At 38.5% G+C, this 24,224-nt stretch overlaps 1 protein-coding gene across 1 annotated transcript in view; it reads left to right on the forward strand.

Moving 5' to 3' along the window:
- The window catches only part of SLC26A3 (solute carrier family 26 member 3), a 29,222-nt gene extending 12,083 nt beyond the window's left edge, over window positions 1–17,139 (forward strand). The window contains exons 11-20 of the mRNA XM_065883664.1: window positions 2,761–2,856; window positions 3,848–3,954; window positions 5,240–5,309; window positions 5,402–5,494; window positions 7,033–7,128; window positions 10,588–10,821; window positions 12,270–12,324; window positions 14,968–15,110; window positions 15,234–15,299; window positions 17,116–17,139. Coding sequence (XP_065739736.1) covers window positions 2,761–2,856; window positions 3,848–3,954; window positions 5,240–5,309; window positions 5,402–5,494; window positions 7,033–7,128; window positions 10,588–10,821; window positions 12,270–12,324; window positions 14,968–15,110; window positions 15,234–15,299; window positions 17,116–17,139 — 984 coding nt within the window. The remainder of the gene's footprint in view (window positions 1–2,760; window positions 2,857–3,847; window positions 3,955–5,239; window positions 5,310–5,401; window positions 5,495–7,032; window positions 7,129–10,587; window positions 10,822–12,269; window positions 12,325–14,967; window positions 15,111–15,233; window positions 15,300–17,115) is intronic.
- Window positions 17,140–24,224: the final 7,085 nt, after the last annotated feature.

Raw genomic sequence — 24,224 nt, forward strand, 5'->3', positions numbered from 1 at the left:
GCTCAGTAGTTGTGGCGCACAGGCCTAGTTGCTCCGCGGCATGTGGGATCTTCCCGGTCCAAAGATCGTACCCGTGTTCCCCTCATTGGCAGGCGGATTCCTATCCACTGCGCCACCAGGGAAGTCCCAATGCTAGCCTTTATTGTAAAGATTATTATTGTTTTTGTTATTCTTATTCTACAAACATTCTATTATACCTCTGACTACGAAGGACATAGAGATAGGACACAGCCCACCAAAGTCTGTTGGTTGTTATCTAAGCCTTTTTCCTTGTTGATTGGTTGCCGGACCATGAGTTTTGTCCAAGGTTTCTGGAGTCCCAGTGCAGTTATCCCGAATGTGGCCAAGCAGTGCACAGTACTCTTTGCTAAAATTATGCGTTCTTCCTATGCTAACCTACTGATTTCCAGAGGAATGGCATAAAATGGGTCAAAAAGTCACCACCAAAGAAATAACGTGTGTAAGAATGTATATCTCAATAAAAATAAAGGCATACACAGCTCCCCGAAATAGAGAATTCTGCCCCGTGTGCTTCCTCCCATGTGTATCCCTGGGCTCTACCTCACCCACTTCACTTGGGAGAAACTAAAAAAACAATTGCCGTTTAAAATCCTATCTCTTTCGTGAATAAACCACACCAGTGACGCTGTCCAGGATGCTAATCAAAGGCCCTACTTTGTAAAGGAACCATGTGACAATTCCTTCTTAGACCATTGTGTCTGTAATGTTTTTGTTTCATCTGAATAACTGGTCTACTTCTTTTTATCATATAAGGACAAAATAACCCTTCATGATAGCTAAGAATGAACGTCCCTTGAGCGCTTACTAAGCATCAGCAGAGTTCTAAGCATTTTGTTTACAATTAATCCTTTGTAGCAATTACAGTATGGATACCTGGTTCCTGGTAAAATGATTCCCCTTTTCCTGTCTATGGCTTCTCAGGGCTCTGTAATCTTTATTTTTCTTTAAAGGGCTCTATTGTGTATATATTTCACTGTAAATTGTTTCAATTTTTTTTTAATTTTTAAAAAAATTTAAATTGAAGTATAATTTATAACGTTGTATTAGTTTCAAGTGTACAGCAAAGTGATTCGGTTATACATATATATGTTGTTTACCCATTTTCAAGTTGTTTTTCCATGGAATACTGACCAGGTGGTAAATAATGCCTAATGAAAAGAAAAAATATGTCTCTTCTGCAGGTAGTACTTGACGTGTTTTATAGTAAAGTCCCCCAAAGCAGCAGGCTTATTGTACAGAGTACTGCGAACCTTTCACGCAGCTACCATGGCAGGGGGGCAGGGCATCTACACAGCTACACTACAGTATCAAAATGAGTACATTGATATCGGTACAGTACTGTTAACCAGATTACAGACTTTATCCAGTTTCCCCCATTTTTTAACTGGTGTGCATTTGTGTGTAATTTCCTTTTTAAAGTCACTTAAGACAATATTTAGTCTTCTAAACAACAACCTGTATTCTCACAGTGAGTAAATGAGCTAGTCAGGCATTAAATTATAAACATAACTTGTGAAAATAAAAAATGTCTAGATCAGTTAAACTATATTTGAGATAGGAAAACACAAACTGTGTTTGGTTTTTCTTTGTACATTTCTTTTACGGTGTGAAAGTAGCCAGTATACAAATGCCATAGTCCATTCAGAATCGAACAGCTGAATTGGGGGCAGGGGTTGGGGGCCTGTTCCTACCATTGTGTTAAAACCCAAATAAGGAAGAGAGGGTGCCATTCAGCATTTTTCACCTTAATTATCATAATTCCTGCAAGACAAATTATCTCATTTTGCCATGCCACGAAACAAAAACTTGAGCTTAGCTGACCACCCAGACCCCTCTTCGTGACTCTACTGTTCAGCAGTATCACCATCAGGCTTCTTAAAGGAGGCTGTGTTACTGCCTCTTCCACTCACTAGTTCACCTACTCATTCGCTGAATAATTACGAAGCCCCCCCCCCCAACACGTGCATTTACCACAGTAGGTTCTGGGGATCTAGTAGGGAACAAGACAGATAAGGTTCACACTGTCCCAGAGAGTCGGCGTCAAATCTTTGCGAACCTCTCTGTGATCTTCGGCTTCCTCTTACTAAATCACATGATCACTGATCATCATCCAAGGTTTGAATTCTGATTCCAAGACCCCAAGCTCCCCAAGTTTCTTTTTTTTTTAAAAAAAGATTTTTTTGATGGGGACCATTATTAAAGTCTTTATTGAATTCGTTACAATATTGCTTATGTTTTACGTTTCGGATTTTTGGCGGCGAGGCATGATCTTATCTCCCCGACCAGGGATGGAACCCGCACCCCCTGCATTGGAAGGCAAAGTCTTAACCACTGGACCACCAGGGAAGTCCCCCCAAGTTTTTTTTTTAAACAAAGAGCAACCCCCTCTCCCTACCTACAGTAAATAGACATACACTAGACCACCTCTGCTTGGGAAGAATTTCTTTTGGTCATAGGTCTTCAGATCTGCCTTTCTCTGACCCAAGGTACAGGCGAGTAAATGCTATCAGATCATCTATGGCATGTCCCTGTCACTGTGGTGGGGACAAAATCATGGCTGGGGACAGCTCACAGTCCCGGGTCTGGTGTATCGTGCATGGCATTGCACACCAGAAAAGGGTGTATCCTTTGATAGGCCTTGAGGCCCTGGAAAGGACTCACTTATTTACAACCTTCACCTTTGCTTCTCTATGGTTATTGGATTATCTCAAAGTACATCTGCTCTTTATGTTTTCACAGTCTGTCCTGGCAGCTTTAGCCCTTGGAAACTTGAAAGGAATGCTGATGCAGTTCACAGAAATACGAAGATTGTGGCGAAAGGATAAGTATGATTGTGTAAGTAGAGGCGATGGTATTTGAAAGAGAGGAATCAGAATGACATTTTAATGCTGATGTAAAATGCATATTTATATTGCAAACAAAGTGAAATTTTGTTTCTATCTGTCTGTTCAAATAACCTGAGTTTATTTGCTATCCTGAAACTACATACTCTAATGATTATTCTCTGGGATTTTAATGTAAAAGGATGAGCTACTTACAAGTAGGCAATGGTCCATGAAACACAAGGAGAGAACTTCTTAGATCTGTTCTAAAACTTCTTGAAGTCACCTCTAACACCACAGAAACTCTCTGAATCTTAGGGTATGCATTGCTTCTGTTCTTCATTACATCATATGTTAGTTTCCAGAGAATCTGTGAAGAAAAATTCTGAACGTTCCTTTTTTGGAAACACTCTATAAAGGCTCCCCTCGCTCTCAGCATGCCTTACAATGAGAAGCCCATGTCCCTAATTATATCAGGGTCAAGGTCTGTGGTGTAAAAAGGCTTGTTAACATAGCTTATGGTACTTAACAAGCATAAAGTAATAAACCACACTTGGTTTAGTTTTGCTGCTGATAGATCAGTGTCAGGGATTTTAACACTTTTTTGGCATGCTATGAGTCTGGTAGAGACAGTAGCCTTTAATTAAATCAGAGGACCAAAAGTAAGAAATTAGTCCAGGCTCTACCAATTAATTTGCTGATTTTGACAAAGAGCAGCTGGTTCTGGAATTTTCGCTGTAACAGATTCGATCATTTCCTTAACTGGCTCAGGGATGGGATTAGAAATGGATACACTCGCTTGGGATTTTTGAAAAGATTTGCTTGTGTTTCTGCAGCTCAGAACCCGAGCCAGCAGAAATGACCTCAAGGCAGGTCCCTTCTGCTGTGCACTCCCAACTTCTGCTTTGGGCCCTAGAAGTTCATGCTTTCTTATAGCTCTGGACCTAGGACACTGTACTTAAATGAGAGTAAACGGTGGTGTATGTGTTGCCTTCTTTTGACAGCTAATTTGGGTCATGACCTTCATCTTTGCCGTTGTCCTGGGCCTCGGTTTAGGCCTGGCTGCTAGTGTGGCGCTTCAGCTCCTGACTATCGTCTTCAGGACCCAGTTGTAAGTGCTCATTGTGGTCTGCATCCTTGCAGGCTTTGACCTGCCCAGGTCGGAGGAGAAAAAATCCTGTCACTTGTTAAGGGAAAAGCAGTTTAGTGGATAGGTATGCAAATCTATCAAGATTGGCTAAGCCTGGGATTTCCCTGGTGGTCCAGTGGTTAAGACTCCACGTTTCCACTGCAGGGGGCGAGGGTTTATCCCTGGTGGGTAACTAAGATCCCACATGCTGTGCCGTGTAGCAAGAAAAAAAAAAAAGGAAGAGAAGATTGGCCAATCTGTTCTGCCTCACCCCAAGGCCTGAGGGTGAAAGAATGGCCCAACCTTAAGCATCAGCCAGATCCCACCAGTTATTGGTCTGCTCCCTGCTTTGACACCAATTCAAAGAAATCATAAATCTCTGAGTCTGTTTGCCCAGCTGTAAACTGGTGGTAATTCTATTCTGAGCAGGTTTACTGTCTTTGTCTCAGACTTGTTAAACATGGGAAAGTGTTTCTGAGAAGATTCTGAGATTCTCCGTGTCTGGGGGAGTGTTGTTGTTCCTCTGGATGGGTTGTTAGATTGGGCTCCCACCTGAAAATCAAGGAGCTGGATTAGAGAACTTCTCAAAGGCCCCCCTCATCCCAAAATGCCACAAAAGCTACTTAGAATTCTTGATTTTTAACAGAATTCCAGTCCAAACATCTTTGGATTCTTAAATCTCTGCCATGTAATGTCACCACCATGTGGTCACTCAGCCTATGTTGGATTACATGGCATGACAGAGAGATAAGGCTTGTTGGGATCTAAGGTGTTCTAGAACAGAAGGTATTATCATAGTTAAGGTTGATCCTGGACTGACGGAACACATTTACATTGAAATGTTCCTGCACTTGTTTATTCACTCATATTTTCATTCATTTCTTGGGGACCCATCAAACACAGAGACAAACTGAGTGGTCATAGGCAAATCATGATACTTCTCCATGTCCTTATCCATACAACAAGGTGACTGTATCTGCCTTATTTCACCCACTAACTGATATTCAGAATCAAAATGGCAAAGCATATGGAAGTGCTTTGTAAACTGGATGTGGTAAATGGGAGGAGAGGTACGGTTCCAGGAGCTGTGGGAGGGTCAGTCAAAGAAGGTGTTTGCCCTCCAGGGCATGATGGCGTGAGGATTCCCCAACCTTTAAAATTTGGAAAAGTAAGCCTGCTTTGGAATGCTGGGAAAACATCGACGTTAGCCTCATAGGCCTAACGTATATGCATGAATGATTCACTTGGTGTTGATTTTTCCCTACAGTCCTAAGTGCAGCACGCTGGCTAATGTTGGCAGGAGCAACATCTATAAGAATAGAAAAGATTACTCTGAAGTAAGGAAAACTCAATTTTTCTCTTTGATTGGCTAAATGATATTAATATAAATCTAATGGGCACCATCTACTATGACTTCTCTGCCTTACAGATGTATGAACCAGACGGTGTGAAGATTTTCAGATGTCCATCTCCTATTTACTTTGCCAACATTAGTTTCTTTAAGCAGAAACTTATCGATGCTGTAAGGTTTGGGGTTATTAATGTTTTTAAATTCCACTGAATATCTAGGAAAGAAATGCTTGTTCTGTAACAGGAGTGTCATTCATTTCACATATGTTAAGGCTGGGTTGTGTTTGTGTTTTTGTATCCTGTGTCCCAGGGCAGGTGGAACTACATTATAAGGGGTCCATTAACATGTTGGGAAATGAGACCTTTTTTTTTTTTTTTTTGGCCGTACGCAGGCCTCTCACTATTGTGGCCTCTCCCGTTGCGGAGCACAGGCTCCGGACATGCAGGCTCAGCGGCCATGGCTCACAGGCCCAGCCGCTCCGTGGCATGTGGAATATTCCCGGACTGGGGCACGAACCCGTGTCCCCTGCATCGGCAGGTGGACTCTCAACCACTGCGCCACCAGGGAAGCCTGAGACTTTTTGTATAAGGTCCAATATAGAGCCCCTTTTTATTAAATTCTGCTGTAAAGTAAAAAGATTTACCACAAGATTTTGGGCTGCTGGTTTATATCAGATGATCTCCTACAGATTTTCTTTGGGAATCAACTTCAGAAACAACACGAGTCCTTAATATTTGACTGCATCCTTGAAGAGATTCAGGATAGCAAATGAATACTTATAAGTGAAATGAATAAATATAAATGAATATTTAACACTAAATAACAACTAGTGTCCCTGGTGGACTGGAGAGAAGCTGACAAAGAAGCAGACTTTAAGGTTAAGAAACAAAAGCTCAGCACTCACTCTTTCACATGCCTTCTGGTCCACTCTGTACCTTGCACAGAGCTTCTGCCTTAAACCCTAACTATTTTTACTCATTTGTTATGCATCAAATATCTTTCTACCCAACAATTTTTATTTTTTTTACAAAAATGGGATCATACTGTCTATCTGGCTTTAGATACTGTCCTTTTCACTTATCTTTCCATCTCACTACATTTTTTTGTCAATGATGTTTTTTATTACATAATTTGATCCTCCTTACTTATTACTCTGGAGCTAAATATTACCACAATAAGAACACATTTGTTTTGGAAAGGGGAAAAATGAACCTTACCCTCAGATCTAATACTAAAAGTATAAAATAAGATATATAATAGTAGATATTATAAAATATAATCATACAAATTTTAATAGAATAAAAAGTATCTAGAAGCAGGATACTAATTAGATGCCACTCATATTCAACAAATAGAAAAAATAAAATAAAATAAAATTCCCTAAGGGTTGTGTGGGCCAAAAACAAAAACTTCCAATAGAATTTAGACCCATTAATGGATACTTTAGGGATAAAACCTGGATGGTACAGAGGTTTTTGAATGTTAACTGCATACAGGCTGGGCAGACCATAGGTCGGATACAATGCTCTCAATGATGATGTTTGGACCACTTGTAAATTTTATTTCAAATATCTGCTTTATGTGCCCCAATCCCTCAACCCATCCCACTTAATTATGCTATATAAGTAGAATTATGCTATTAACTAGAATTATGCTATATAAGTAGCAGAATATTCAGCATTCTTGTAACACAGCAATGGGCTTCTCAGGTTGGCTTTAGTCCACTTCGAATTCTTCGCAAGCGCAACAAAGCTTTGAAGAAAATCCGAAAACTGCAGAAGAAAGGCCTGTTGCAAGTGACACTGGTAAGCTTCTTGCCCACATTTCTGCATATTATACCTAAAAGCTTAGTAAAATGTAGTTCAAGAGGTTGGTTCCATTCCTTTAAATGAAATGCCGGATAAACAAGGTACTTTGTGTGTCAATTAGTGTCATGTTTTTAAGGGTGTCCTTAAAATTGTATTCTCCTAAGAAATTTTTTTTTTACGGTATGTGGGCCTCTCACTGTTGTGGCCTCTCCCGTTGCGGAGCACAGGCTCCGGACGCGCAGGCTCAACAGCCATGGCTCACAGACCCAGCCGCTCCGCAGCATGTGAGATCTTCCCAGACCGGGGTACGAAGGAACCCGTGTCCCCTGCATCGGCAGGCGGACTCTCAACCACTGCGCCACCAGGGAAGCCCCTAAGAAATTTTTTATTCTCCAAATAAAACAGTTTACAATCCCATCAATTGACCCAACTCTGAATCTATGCTTCAGAAATTCACTACTTATCCTTGACATACAGTGTTTTGTTTAACATCTTTAGTGGAGTATATTTGCTTTACAATGGTGTGTAAGTTGTTGCTTTATAACAAAGTGAATCAGCTATACGTATACATATATCCCCATATCCCCTTCCCTCTTGCATCTCCATCCCACCCTCCCTATCCTCCCACCCTCCCTATCTGCCCCCCCCGCCCAGGTGGACACAAAGCACCAAGCTTATCTCCCTGTGCTATGCGGCTGCTTCCCACTAGCTATCTATTTTACACTTGGTAGTGTATGTATGTCCATGCCACTCTCTCACTTCTTCCCAGCTTACCCTTTCCCCTCCCCATATCCTCAAGTCCATTCTCTATGTCACATCTTTATTCCTGTCCTGCCCCTAGGTTCTTCAGAACTTTTTTTTTTTTAGATTCCATATATATGTGTTAGCATACGGTATTTGTTTTTCTCTTTCTGACTTACTTCACTCTGTATGACAGTCTCTAGGTCCATCCACCTCACTACAAATAACTCAATTTCCTTTCTTTTTATGGCTGAATAATATTTCATTGTATATATGTGTCACATCTTCTTTAGCCATTCATCTGTCGATGGACACTTAGGTTGCTTCCATGTCCTGACTATTGTAAATAGAGCTGCAATGAACATTGTGGTACCTGACTCTTTTTGAATTATGGTTTACTCAGGGTATATGCGGAGTAGTGGGATTGCTGGGTCATATGGTAGGTCTATTTTTAGTTTTTTAAGGAACCTCCATACTGTTCTCCATAGTGAATGTATTAATTTACATTCTCACCAAAGTGCAAGAGGGTTCCCTTTTCTCCACACCCTCTCCAGCATTTATTGTTTGTAGATTTTCTGATGAAGCCCATTCTGACTGGTGTGAGGTGATAACCTCATTGTAGTTTTGATTTGCATTTCTCTAATGATTAGTGATGTTGAACATCCTTTCATGTGTTTGTTGGCAATCTGTATGTCTTCTTTGGAGAAATGTCTATTTAGGTCTTCTGCCCATATTTGGATTGGGTTGTTGGTTTTTTTGATATTCAGCTGCATGAGCTGCTTGTATATTTTGGAGATTAATAATCCTTTGTCAGTTGCTTCATTTGCAAATATTTTCTCCCATTCTGAGGGTTGTCTTTTCGACCTCTTTATGGTTTCCTTTGCTGTGTAAAAGCTTTTAAGTTTCATTAGGTCCCATTTGTTTATTTTTGTTTTTATTTCCATTTCTCTAGGAGGTGGGTCAAAAAGGATCTTGCTGTGATTTATGTCACAGAGTGTTCTGCCTATGTTTTCCTCTAACAGTTTTATAGTGTCTGGCCTTACATTTAAGTCTTTAATCCATTTTGAGTTTATTTTTGTGTATGGTGTTAGGGAGTGTTCTAATTTCATTCCTTTACATGTAGCTGTCCAGTTTTCCCAGCACCATTTATTGAAGAGGCTGTGTTTTCTCCATTGTATATTCTTGCCTCCTGTATCAAAGATAAGGTGACCATATGTGAACGGGTTTATCTCTGGGCTTTCTATCCTGTTCCATTAATCTATATTTCTGTTTTTGTGCCAGTACCATACTGTCTTTTTTCTTTTATTTGTTTATTTTTGGCTGCGTTGGGTCTTCGTTGCTGCGTGCGGGCTTTTCTTCGGCTGCAGCGAGCAGGGGCTACTCTTCATTGCAGTGTGCAGGCTTCTCATTGTGGTGGCTTCTGTTGTTGCGGAGCACAGGCTCTAGGCACGCAGGCTTCAGTAGTTGCAGCATGTGGGCTTAGTTGCTCTGTGGCATGTGGAATCTTCCCGGACCAGGGCTCGAACCATGGTCCCTGCATTGGTAGGCAGATTCTTAACCACTGCGCTACCAGGGAAGCCCAGTACTATACTGTCTTGACTACTGTAGCATTGTAGTATAGTCTGAAGTCAGGGAGCCTGATTCCTCCAGCTCCCTTTTTCTTTCTCAAGATTGCTTTGGCTATTTGGGGTCTTTTGTGTTTCCATACAAATTGTGAAATTTTTTGTTCTAGTTCTGTGAAAAATGCCATTGGTAGTTTGATAGGGATTGCATTGAATCTGTAGATTGCTTTCGGTAGTATAGTTATTTTCACAATGTTGATTCTTCCAATCTAAGAACATGGTATATCTCTCCATCTGTTTGTGTCATCTTAATTTCTTTCATCAGTATCTTATAGTTTTCTGCATACAGGTCTTTTGTCTCCTTAGGTAGGTTTATTCCTAGGTATTTTATTCTTTTTGTTGCAGTGGTAAATGGGAGTGTTTCCTTAATTTCTCTTTCAGATTTTTCATCATTAGTGTATAGGAATGCAAGAGACTTCTGGGCAGTAATTTTGTATCCTGCTACTTCATCAAATTCATTGATTAGCTCCAGTAGTTTTCTGGTAGCATCTTTAGGATTCTCTATGTATAGTATCATGTCATCTGCAAACAATGACAGTTTTATTTCTTCTTTTCCCATTTGGATTCCTTTTATTTCTTTTTCTTCTCTGATTGCTCTGGCTAAAACTTCCAAAACTATGCTGAATAAGCATGGTGAGAGTGGGTAACCTTGTCTTGTTCCTGATCTTAGTGGAAATGGTCTCAGTTTTTTACCATTCAGAATGATGTTGGCTGTGGGTTTGTCATATATGGCCTTTATTATGTTGAGGTAAGTTCCCTCTATGCCTACTTTCTGGAGGGTTTTTTATTATAAATCGGTGTTGAATTTTGTCGAAAGCTTTTTCTGCATCTATTGAGATGATCATATGGTTTTTCTCCTTCAATTTGTTAATATTTGTTAATATCCTTGCATTCCTGGGATAAACCCCACTTGATCACGGTGTATGATCTTTTTAATGTGCTGTCGGATTCTGTTTGCTAGTATTTTGTTGAGGATTTTTGCATCTATGTTCATCAGCGATATTGGCCTGTAGTTTTCTTTTTTTGTGACATCTTTGCCCACAGTGTTTTTCTTGGTCACAGTTCTTATGCATATTAGTATCCTCTCTTGCAGAAAGGATATATATGTACTGTTGATGGCTTTAAAGATTCTGACGAAGAGCTGGACAATGATAATATAGAAGAACTGGATCAGCCCATCAATACAACAGACCTGCCCTTCCAGATAGACTGGAATGCTGATCTTCCTTTCAACATCATGGTCCCTAAAATCAACCTCCACAGCCTCATTCTTGACTTTTCAGCAGTGTCATTTCTTGACATTTCATCAATGAGGGGTCTCAAAATGGTAATTTCTTTTTTCTGAATGGAAACAGCTAATCAGTCACTAAAGGTAAAAAAGGTGTATTTGTGGAAGGATGCTCCTTTAGATAACACATGCTTAAGTAGAAGTAAATTTTAATCTTAGAATATTTCATGCAGGGAGTGCAGGTGGGGCATGTTCAGAGAACTCTTTAAAAGTGCATTTCCCATGAGACTGCATATAATTTCTAATGTATGCTTATAGACAACAATGCTCATAATCCTATTAAATTCCAATTCTGCAGTGCCTTCAAATCCTTGTGGGTGTTTTATCTCAATTGTCCTGAAATAGAGGAGGTCTTGGGAAAAAGTGGAACAAAAAAGTGGCCTTTTGTTTTTATCCTCATCTTTCATAAGCCAGTGAGATTTCACTTGACTATATAACAATGTGTGGTTTTTTTTAAGTAGATATGCAAAAGAATAAATGTCACATGTGATTTTAAAACAGAACTTGTAACAATCAGGTTGCAGGCTCTTTGCACAGTTTCGTCAGCATTTCTGAAATAATGAGTTTCTAACAGAAATGCAGAAACAGATATCAAGAGAATTTAAGAATTCCAAGTCCCCCTCTTTTGCTTATTTTTTTATAGAAATCTGCCTACATAAAAACTGACCTAAGATCTGTTAAGTATAGGTGAACTGGATATAAAATTCAAAAATAGGATCAATTTTATTTCCTTCAAACTATCTTAAAAAAAATCTAAACATCACATAACTTTTGAGACTGCTTGCCTTTTCTTTTTCTTTGCTTCTGTCTATTTTAGCTTTGGAGGAGAAAATACACAAGAAGTTTATGTTTTGATCTTGGCAGTATAGCACAAAGGATGGGGACTCTGCCTTAGGTTTCCTTGGTTTCCTTAAGGTCCTAATTCTTACTTCAGCCCAGTAGAGGCTCTAAAAGTGTTTACTGATGATAATAGTGATATTAATGATCGCTAAACTGATCAACAGTACAAGATACTTTTCTTAACCTTATATGACCTTTCTCATATCACTACTGGCCTTTGTTCTTAGCCTAAAGACCAGGAAAACGGATAAAGATTCATTGGTGCTAGATACCTCCAGGCACTGTGGACAGGAATAAAAAGAACAATGTGTACGGGTCATGGGGTTTTTTTAACTTTTATATAGATGAAAGCTCTAAGTCAAGATCATCCCATAGAAGAAACTTTTAAAATTAAATCAGAGTTCATCTTGTGAGTCAAGGCAGAACATTTTCCCATCATCCTTCCTTAGAGTTCTTTCCTTTGGATTTCTTTCTTTTTGTGATAGAGCCTTGTTATTAACTTTAGTATCTCTATACTATTGTCTCTGTTCAAAATGTAAAAGGCTCTGAAAGCAACATATCACCCTAAGACATAATTATGATAGTTTTCTTTATGATTCTGACAAGAGAAGCTGTTCCCTAAGGAAGATCTACTTTCTTTTTAACAGATCTTGCAAGAATTTATCAGGATTCAGGTAGATGTGTATATTGTTGGAACTGATGGTAAGTTGTTTTGTTTTTATATTTTGACAATTTCTTCACTGCTCTCAATCTAGACAGCTTCTCCAAAGAACAGGCACTTTTTATGATCACCAAGAAGGAAATCTAATTTGTAGATTTCCAATAGAAATCTCTAGGGAACAGCATATTTATATTTGAGTTGTGTCAATATGTAATTAACTTTACAATTTGAATCCTAGTTTAACAGGCAGCAAAGGAGTGAATATGTAACCACTGTTTACCCTAAACTTCCTAGAAAAGTAGGCTTGTTTTCTCTTTTCCTCACCTCCCTCGATTCATTGGCCCATAATTACCTGGTTTCTGCTTCACCTCACTGATGAGGTTGCCCTTGCCAAGGTCATCAATGATGTCCAGGTTGTCAAGATCAACCACCCGCAGCCCAGCCTCATTCTCTTGGAGCTTACTTTAGCATTGAGGTACCTTTCTTTAGCCTCTGTCTCCCTGACTTCTGCAAGACCATTCTTCTGAGTCCTTTCCCACCACTCTCAGAGCTCCACAGTGTCTGACATTGTTTCCTCTCCACACCGCAGTCGGTCTTCCCCAAGGTTCAAACCTAAACCCTATGGTTCTAATTCTATCAACTCTTTCTAAGTCAATCTCTTAGCATGCTTATGACTGCAAGTATGTCTACAGGTTAATGAATCCACTAACTACACCTTCAGCCCAGACCTTTCTTCTGAGCTGCAGACCCTGTATTCAACCATCTGGATGTCCTCCAAGTACCTAAGATACATGTATTCAAAACTAAATATATTACCTTCCCTCCCAAAACTACTCCTTCTCCTTTTCTATCTTGATCACTGCATCACCACATACCCACCCAGTTGCCCAAAGTAGAAACCTTGGAGCCGTCTTTAATTTCTCCTCCCCATCCCTCTATATTCAGTGAGTCACCATAAATATTCCCTAGTGAATCACTCCTCCTCTCCATTTCTATAGTCTTAATCCAGATACTTATCAGTTCTCATCTAAGTCCTCTGCAAGAACTAATCAGTGTCCTTGTCCATGCCTAGAATATTCTCCCATCCCATTTTCTGACTCATCCCATTAATCTTTCTCATGAAACTTATAGTCTAGTGGGAAAGCCCGATAATAAACAAATAAAAAGATATTTCAGGTAATGATAAGCACTGTGAAGAAAAGAACAGGGTTAAGAGACACAGAGCCACAGGGGTAGTGCTATATTAGACAGGTGATCAAGGATGTCCAGTAATGCGACATTTGAGCAGCGACTGGAATGAAGTGAGGGAGTCAACCTTGACAGTATCTTGGGGGAAAGCATTTTAGGGAGGGGGAGGACAAGTGAAATTGAGGGAGACGTGAAATTGGCATCTTTAATTTTTTGCTCTCTACTGGCTCCTATCCATAAAATCTACAGATATACTCTAGTTTCAAGGCTTCCTTATAATTAAAAATATTCTCTTAATCTCAGTAACCCTTTAATCTCTTAAACAATTTTATTCTTTCTCCATCATCCCAGGTTTTTTAAGATTGTCCTTTCCTGCTGCCTCTGCTGCCTGGCATTCCTCTTGGTCCTTAACTAAGATCATCACCTTCCCTCTCAGTGCACACCACCTGCATCCTGGGTTCTGGCAACCACAATGCCCTCCTCTCTCCCTCTCCCTCAGACACTGCTAGGTCTTGTCGATATTGAAAGTTTGCCTGTGAACAGACTTTCCCACCTCCACCCTTTCATACCTTCTCTTCATCCTTCTTTCTCCAGATCCTAGGCATTCTTTTAAACGGTAACTGCTTCATCAAGTTTTCCCAGAATCCTGCCAAGAGGAAACAACCTTTACCCTTCTTTCTCTGAATTTCCATAGCACATGATCTGTGCCTCTCTTATTCATTCTTCAAAAATCTGAGGACCTACCTTGTGCTAGGCATTATTTAAGACCCCAAAAAAACATTAAAGAAAAAAATCAGATTGCTTCCTGCCTTTATGATTCTACAACAATTTCCCTTTCATTAAGATAGTATATAAGTGCTCTACCTTCACTCCAGGACAAGATTCATGTCTAACTTAGGTTTTGATCCTTCATATTACCCAGCCAGAGCTTTGCATATAGTAGACATGATGTAATATTTGGTTATCTGTGCAAACAATGCTGGTTAGTGCCTACAAGAATAGAATTCCTCAAAGATGACTGGAGAGGTAATGTACGGTGCCAAGGAAGATGTTTTCTGATAGTACCCAGCACCTTTGGGAAAATGGACTAAAGCAGTAACTAGTAAATCCAGAACCAGGGCACTGGTCCATGAGTATACATTCTATTTTGGCAGAATCTCAGCTTTTAGTAATAAGCTACATTTGATGCTCCAGTCATTAACGAGGGAGATTAACTCACAAGTCTCCTGCCTAAAAGTTTTTCTCAGTTGAACCTTTTCCTTCTTTGTTTTTACATGAACACATTATATGTGTAACTTTCTTAGAAAGGTGTCCTTTAGTTCCAGAAGACATTGTACTAATGGTACACTGGTATCGTACCATTGCAACCCCCAAACATTTAACCAAACATCAGTGAAATGCACATTTGCAAACGTAAGTTCAAATCCCCAACCTCAAGGAGAAACCCATAGCCAAACAATTACTTCTTCCTGTTATTCTTTCTTTCCTCTCTTCAGATGACTTCATTGAGAAGCTGGCACGGTGTGAATTTTTTGATGATGAAGTCAAGGACTCAATATTCTTCTTAACAATCCATGATGCTGTTTTGCATATTTTGATGAAGAAAGATTATAGTACTTCGAAGTTTAATCCCAGTCAGGTACCAGCTTTTTGGCGACTTTCACATTTGTATAACCAACCATCTGTGCTTCTTAAATTTCCCTTTATTTTTCAACATTAGAAAAATATATTCCTAATCCATATTTCCATCCTGGTTTTTCAGGAAAAAGAAGCAAAATTTGATTTCACCATAAACACAAATGGAGCATTACGTAATCGGGAATGTCAGGTAAGATTCCTCAGCAGGTTTACCTGTATCTAGACATTAGGACAAAAAAATAGTCCTAAAAATAGTGAGGCCTCTTCCAGCACACTGCAGAAAGTCCAGCACCTGTTTGAGCCTCTGTGCCTCATCCCTACAAAACTGAAGCAATAACAAAAAAAAAAAAAAAGAAAGAAAACTGAAGCAACGTCAATCTCATAGGGACTCTGGGGGGAAATAAGCTCAGACCAGTACAAACAAAGGATGGAAAAGAGTGATACTCGATCTCTTAGTGCAATATTGAGCACAGAGAGAGAGAACGTTTTGTTTTCAAAGTACTTACAACAAAGATCTTATTCTGGTCTTGTCAATCCATGAGGCAGGGAAGGAATTACTGTTTCCATCTACAGATGAATTTGTGATAGAACTGAGAAGCTAATGTACACATCCTGACCCCCAGATGCATGGGAAGCCCCTAGACAGTGCCTAGCCCAGCACTGAAAGTTAGGTTCCTTTACTTCCTTACTTGAAAGAGTTGCCAAATCATCATTTAACTGGATAGTGCCGTTTCATTCTAGAATATTCATTTCTAGAATATTCACTCCTATAAGGGACTGTCTCTAGTTTGGGAAAAGCAGAACTACAAATCAAAATGGGTATCTGCTGTAAGGCAAGTATATGGTAGGTGCATTACATTCATGATCTCAATCTTTACAACAATATGCAAAGAAGATATCTTCATTTCACAAATGAGGAAATTAGAAGGGCTCAGAGAGCTTAACTAATTTGCTTAAGGTCACACACTAAACTGACAACAGGATTTGAAGCAAGATCTGTCTGATGTCAAGATCTATGTTCTGCACACTATGATATACTGGCTGTTTCCTTTGGTGAAAAACTAATGGATGTGAGGGTCCTGGGAAAGAATCTAATGATTGTCTTCAAGTACAGGAAGTGGCTGGTGGTATTTCTCTTATTTGAAGAAAGGTCTAAGAAGAATAGCAAAAAGGAATTTAAATTAGAAATGAAGCAATGTATAGCATAAGATAAGCCTGGATGATTATTAAGAGTTTTATCAAACAGAAAAAGGTTAGGTGAAAAAGCCATTCCAGAAAATTAGAACTGGTGGGGGAGAGGAGAGCCATGATTCTGTTTCCCAGGGCTGTTTTCCAGAAAACCCCACATCTAGCACCTTGCCCAAGGCCCCCACAAAGAGAGCCTTACCAGAAACCCTCTGCCCAGTTGTTGGATTCAGAATTGTCACCAAGTTTTAAATGATCAAGTATAGGAACAGAATTTAAATCTGATGTCCAATCATAGCTTTAGAACCAACTGTCAAACAGAATGTAGTCAATACCATCCTGTACCTGTTTCCCTATATTTAAAAAAAAGAAATATTTAACAGGAGCTCTTTGCATTACTTAGAGGAAGATAAATCAGCAGTCGTGGTTAGGCCACCAGTGGTGATTCATGTAAAAGCTGAGTGTCCCTGACCAGCACACTTGGCCCCTTTGAGTTTGTATGGCCCCTGTAACAAATGTGAAGAAATATATTACTACAACACATTATATTCTTATTTTGGTTAAGTTAAATTAGGCCTCTGAAAGATACACTTCTATTACAACATGGTATCACATGGTTCTACGTTAACCAGGTAGTCGTGGAAGGTATTATTTGATCATTAAAACTGAAGACAAAAAACTTGTTGGTGACTCTGGTAAGTTCTAGCTCCCAATTTTAATCAGATTGACCACATTTCCTCTTCTTAAATACAAGATATGATTATTAAGAGGGATAGAACTTAACAAGTCTTTTAAAGCAAGAACTTTCTGTCTTCTTCCAGGTACCCAGTGAAACAAAATTCTAATCAAAATATAATTCAGAGGGATCCTCATCTGACTGTCACATAAAGAACAACTTTATACCCAGAAAGTTATCGATAAGTTCATACATTGTATGAAGAATATTTTTGTTTGACAGAAATTATGTTTCAAACTTTGGAACGAGGTTGTTCTAGCATGGTATATTTTTCACATATCTAGTAGGCAATTATGTAAATACTCTTAATTTTATACCTTGTAGATTTATCAAAGGAAAATTATTTTGTTTGTATGTATTTTTATAGCACTGACAGATTTCCATCCAAGTCACTACCTTTGCGCATATTTTGCAGTACATTTGCACCACTGCTTTGAATCTTGTAATTTGTATAGTTCATACTAATATATATCCATTTTAAAAAATCAATTGTACAGTGGGTGTGTCTTGCTTTGTAAAATTTCTTGTTAGTTTTCTGAAACATGCTTGCTGTGGGTCCTCTTTATAGTGATCTGACTGGAAACCTGCTACATGAGAATCTTCTAAACCCCCTGCAATGAGACTTCTTTGCCCAGATTTTATGATTACTATAGCTTTTTAAAGCACTCAACCTCCTATCCAGATTTAGATACAATCCTTCTAATGCCCTATCTGTAACTATAACTAGTTTTTGACTCTTTCTTCACTGCTGGTCATTATTTGTAACTCACAGGGTAACAGCTCTAGAACTCAATTCAGCTGGAGAATGAGATTCAGCATGTTTCTCTTTTTTGCTGGAACTGTTCTTGGTACAAATTTGTATTTATTTTATGTAATAGAAATTAAACATCATCACCAACAGAAAAAGATTCAGTGGCCTCTGTTCAACATCAAAGCACTTTGTCAATGGGAAAAGTTGCCCCAATTGTTTTAGATCTCACCTCTGAATGTTTATTGTCAAAGTACCCTTCTAACCTTTGTTAATGTCTTTACTGAGAGGGCTTGTCTACTGGACTTAAAACCAATTACAGAAAAATAAAACAAAGGCTTATTTGTATAGCTACTCTTAATTAAAAACTAGAATGTCAGCACTCTTTATAGCAACGTGTCTTAAACTTTTTGAGTCATGGACACCTTAGAGAGCCTCATGTACCCTATGGACTTTGGGAAAAAAATACACATACACATATACCTTTGTATATGATGCCCTATGAATCTCAGGTTAAGAGCTCCAGTACGAATTGAAAGCATGAGCCTATTTAATTGGTCATTTGGCTTGGGGGTGGGGCAAAAGCCTTGCACAGAATTGTCACTGATGTCTGCATCTTCACAAGCAAAGGTGCCCTCTACCCTCCTCTTGCCAAGCAAAATGTCATAGAGCAGGAAGAAGCACTCCAATTACCGTGCCCCCATCACAATCCATTCAACCTTAACATCTTGAGTGAGGTTCACTTATCCTCATCCTTAAATGTTTTTTCTCTGAGGCCTCTAAGGTGGATATGCTTTGGGTAAAGGGCATGCATGGGACTAGGCCTCTATTTGCCTGCCTCAGAGCAAATATTGGAAATTGACCAGGGCAAAGACTCTGAGCCCTGATTTAGGAAGAGGCTAAGAGATTGCGTTGGAAGATAAAAATAAAACTTATGGGACTTCCCTGGTGGTGCAGTGGTAAAGAATCCGTCTGCCAATGCAGGGGACACGGGTTCGATCCCTGGTCTGGGAAGATCCCACATGCCACGGATCAACTAAGCCTGTGCGCCACAACTACAGAGGCTGCACTCTAGAGCCCGTGGGCCACAACTACTGAGCCCATCTGCCACAACTACTGAAGCCAGCGTGCCCAGAGCCCATGATCCGCAACAAGAGAAGCCACCACAGTGAGAAGCCCGCGCACTGCAACGAAGAGTGGCCCCCGCTCACCGCAAAAGGAGAAAGCCTGCACGCAGCAACGAAGACCCAACGCAGCCAAAAATAAATAAATTTATAAAAAATAAATAAATAAAACTTACAAAAAAATAAAACTTACACAAATCAGAGCAAACTGAAGGGGAGAGGATATCCAGTGATGAACTGGGAGACAGAACCACTTGTGAAGAAACATATATTACTGAAATTAAGAAAGGCTGGAGCTCATACATACATGTTGAGCAGTTTATCTTCAAAATCATTTTCTAATGCTAATTTATGCATTTGATACATATTCTTGTTTAAACACAGTGACTTACCAGTTAGAAATGTAAATGAAATGTCTTAAATGCAAGCTGGACCATACACTGCATAAACAAGAGCAGAGAGAGGAATATTTCATATTTGTCTGCCATCTTCATTTGGACAACTTACATGTTAAAACTGATCTACTGATCCTCTCCCCCTAATCTGTTCTACTAGCACCTTTCCACCTCAGTTAATGCCAACTCCAGCCTTCCAGCTGCTCAGGTTGAAAATTCTGTTAGGAAATTCTATTGACTCTACCTTTTAAATATGTCTAGTATCAACTCACTTAACTCTCAAAATAGCCCCCCTAAGATAGGTACTATGTTTATCCTCATTTTTTAGAAAAGCAAAATAAATCAAGGCTCAAAGAGGATAAGTAATTAGCCTAAGTTATATATACTTGCTAGTTCTATAGGTATAGAACCAGAATTCAGTCTAGATGGTCTGACTCCAGAGCCCAGGCTCTTAATCATTAGGAAATACTACCTCTTCAAAGAAATAAAAACCTATCTAAAAACTGATCTAGCACAAGGCAGGACTAAACTCAGGAACAATATAGGTGCATTCTGCAGATTTGTTCCGAAGTCACTTATTTAGCACTGCACAATTAAATATACCCAGAAAAGCTATTAGGAAATATATTATTAATTCCAGAATCAAATAAATTATTTCTCTCATTATGGTTGTATATCTGTATACTTTTGTAAAACATTTTTTAGTGTTTTTCCCCACCCTGGCCGCTATACTTTGAAAAAGAACATAATAAAATCTTTCGAGGAAAATTCAGGGGTTACTATCAAGAACAATTCCTGGGTAAGTTAGAAATGTAAGCTCCTAATTAGCAGGGATCATATCTAGTTGGCTCATAATTATATACCCATGTCCATCATATATAAGTGCTTAATTTACATACATAAATTTTTATTTTATATATATATATATATATATATAATCTCCATCCTTCCACAAGTCATCCACTTCTTTTTTTAAATATTTATTATTTATTTATTTATGCATGCCACACTGGGTTTTAGTTGTGGCATCCAGGATCTTCATTGCAGCATGCAGGCTACTTGGTCGCAGCGTGTGGGCTTTAACTGCAGCATGCGGACTCCTAGTTGTGGCACATGAACTCTTAGTTGCGGCATGCATGTGGGTTCTAGTTCCCCAACCAGGGATCGAACCTGGGCCCCCTGCATTGGGACCGTGAAGTCTTACCCACTGGACCACCAGGAAAGTCCCTCACCCACTTCTTGATACTTATGTCACCACCATCATCTCTTGTGAAAATGATTAAAACAGCCTTCTGACTGGCCTTCCAATCTTTGCTTCCCTCTTCTGTTCTCAACACACAGCCAGAATAATCCTTTTAAAAGAACCAGATCATTCCACTCCTTTGCTCAGAACCCCACCACGGTTTTCCACGTCAGAGTAAGGTCAAAATCTTTACAATGGCCTAGGAAGCCTGTGATCTCCCCATTCCCACTGTCATTACCTCTCTGACCTCCTACTACTCACTCATTCCATTCCAATCTCCTTGCTATTTCTCAAATATGCCAGGTGCAACCCCCTCTTTAAGGCCTTTACAGACTGTGTCCTCTGCTTGGAAAGTTCTTTCCCACATAATATACGTGGCTAACTGTCACCTACTTCAAATCTTTGCTCAAATGTCATCTTTTCAATGAATTCTACCCAGACTGCTCTATTTAAAACTGCAAACCTACCAACACCCCCATTATCCTTACTTTCCCTTTATTCTCTAGGATTTTATCACACTTCTAACATGTTACACAATTTAACGAAATTTATGGTCATCTGTCTCTAAAGACTTGTGCATCCAAAGTGATTAGAATGGTGTCTAGCCAAATATCATAGGATATTGCTTATATGCAGAATCTAAAAAAAAATTCATACAAATGAACTTATTTACAAACCAGAAACAGACTCAGACTTAGAGAACGAACTTTTGGTTACCAGGGAGGAAGGGTGGGGGGAAGGACAGATTGGGAGTTTGGGACTGACACGTACACACTGCTATATTTAAAATAGATAACCAACAAGGACCTACTGTATAGCACAGGGAACTCCGCTCAACATTCTGTAATAACCTAAATGGGAAAAGAATTTGAAAATGAATAGACATACGTATAACTGAATCACTTCGCTGTACACCCGAAACTAACACAACATTGTTAATCAACAATACTCCAATATAAAATAAAAATTTTTTTTAAATGGCGTCTAGCATATAAATGAATTTATATTTCACATGGTAGGTGCTCAGTACCTATTTGAGTTTAGGCCATGAAATACTACATTTACCGTGGATTAGGGTGCTTAACCGGAGGATGGAGCCTATTACTTAGTTGTCAGCTCTGCAACTAAAACAATTCATACACCAAAGTTATAACATGAGTTATCTCTGGAAGGGAAATGTTAATTGTGGTAGTGGTCAAGGGGATCTTTATTTGTAATATGACATATTTCTCCCAAAAGACTTATTGCTTGTATAATGGAAATGAGTGCAAATTTTAAAACAAAAAAACTAAAGATTTTCAAAGTAACACATAGGAAGAAAAATAAAGGGAGCAAGATTTTTCAATCTGAAGGAAGACAAAGGGAGAACAATTTTAAAGGTAGATTAATAGGAAATGGGCTTAAATACAATATGAAAGTTGGTGCTAACAACTACTTGGAATAGCAATGAGACATTCTCAGGACATAGATTAACATTTCAAAATGGCAGATTTTTAAAAAGACATGGTTCCACCCAAGTGTTAGAGCTAAACCCATGACCCACCATTGTTCATTTAAATCCTGTGATTCTGTAATGCCTAAAAATTCAAATTCTAAGGGAGATGAGAAAATTAAAGTTTGATACTAAAACGCTGCTTTAAAAATTCTGCCTTAATACTTTTCCCCTCAAAGATGGAAAACTGAAGGGGCAGGAATCAAAACATGTTTGAAAATTCAAATGTTTTTATTAGTATCATTACCAAGTATTTTAACTGGCTTACCTCTCTTTCCCCTTTAAACCTAGTATATCCAATATTGCTTTATTAGATTGTGCATATATTGTAATAAGAAAAGTCGGCTTGGTCTAGGCCACAATTGAACAGATTACAGTTACAAAAACCAGTGAAGAAAAATAAATCCACTTCAGCCAGAATATAGTATGATTATGTCAAACCTCAATTAACATCAATATACCAATTTGATGGCTGATCTAATAGTCAGAAAAGTTTATTTTTGTTTCAGGTATGTGAGATTTTTCCACGTACTTGTAACGCTTTTTCAAGAATTGTATGATATGTCTATACATTTTTTCCAGAAAGATGTATGAAAGATACTCTTCCAGTATGTTAGTAAGAACAAAGCGTAAAGCAGCTCTGTACACTTCATACAGTAAAGTCACCTATTTTGAGTTTAAAAATATGGTCAAATTATCTTTTGCATTTATATTTCAGTGGTAGTATTTATACGATAACTTGAGCAAGTGGTTTTTACAGGGCAAGATGGATATTAAGTAGTTTCTTAGTCTTTGCAACTGATATTTCCCCAAAATACTATAGAATACTCTGAACAATCATACCACTTTAGAAATGTTAATGTTCAACTTGCTGGTTTTAATCTCCAAAAAGGTGAATCTATTTTAACTGTAAAAAGCTGTATGAACAAGAAAAATTCTGCATTCTCCCAAATGTGTCATCATTAGGTAAAAATTCATCTAGGCAAAATAGTATTTATGCTTTCATTTTATTGTTTTTAAGAATTAAACTGCCACCTCAGTAGTCTTAAGAGCAATATAATGAAATATACATACATTTAATTTAGACTTATGTCCATCATAGCTTCAAAGGCTTCCCTGAAATAAGGCTGGGATTCACATCTTTTTCCTTAAGGAAAGAAACACTAACAGTAATTTTGTTATCCTTCTACCCACCCACCCTCATTCAAACAATAACTGGATGAATTCAAGTCTAACACCATTTTAAAAAATTGTCTGTTACAACACATTTCATCTGATCTGCCTTCCTGCATAACACATATTTCTTAAACCTAACCAAAAAGAAATCATTTTTTAAAAGCCTACAAGAATTCTCTTAACATGTGGAATTTTATCATGATATTAATTTTTTTTGTCCAATACATAGGCTAAGTGGTTTCATGCCACATTCAATTCTAGTGAATTTCATTAAAACAGGTGAGCTCTTCATAAATAGTTGAGAAGCTTTAAAGTGAATTCGGCTATTTCCTATTACATGAAACCAAAAAATGGTACTGGATTTTCAACAAGAGTATTTTAACAGCTCCTAAATAGGGCCATGAAAAGGAATCAAGTTTGCACAGTCCAAGTACCTACAGTAATATGATAGATGCACTCACCACCATTTCATACTATTTCACTCCCATGCTTCTGATAACAATTTCTCTCTAGAAATATTGCATTAACAACTGGACTCTCAAATTGCTAGGTGTGAAAAATCACGTACTTTCACTTAAAAAAAAGTGTATTAGTTATTTTCAGCTGGTCACGGTTGAAAGGGCCATTTATAATTATTTCTAACTTCAGCTTTAAGTTCATAGATAACTTTGCATCTGATTATCCAAGACGAGAAGTTGTTTTGCCTGTTCCTGACAGAATTAAATGGTAAATTAGCAATCAGTTCACCCTTTGTCAAAAAGAAATGTTCTAAATTTATACACTACTAACTATTTAATAAATGGCATCTGCATACTACACATTTCATGTTTATATGTTATGCACCATTTTAGGGGGGAGGAAGTACTTCACAGGGGTTTATTCAAAGGATATATAGTAATATCCTAAGAGTGTTGATTTATACATATGAGTTCTGTATAAACTGTAAGTGGTCATCTCAGCTGGACTGTAAGAAGCCCCTATAATGCAAAAGCTGACTCCAAAGACACCTTATAAAG

Source organism: Phocoena phocoena, chromosome 9 (assembly GCF_963924675.1).
Source record: "Phocoena phocoena chromosome 9, mPhoPho1.1, whole genome shotgun sequence".
Lineage (NCBI taxonomy): Eukaryota > Metazoa > Chordata > Mammalia > Artiodactyla > Phocoenidae > Phocoena > Phocoena phocoena.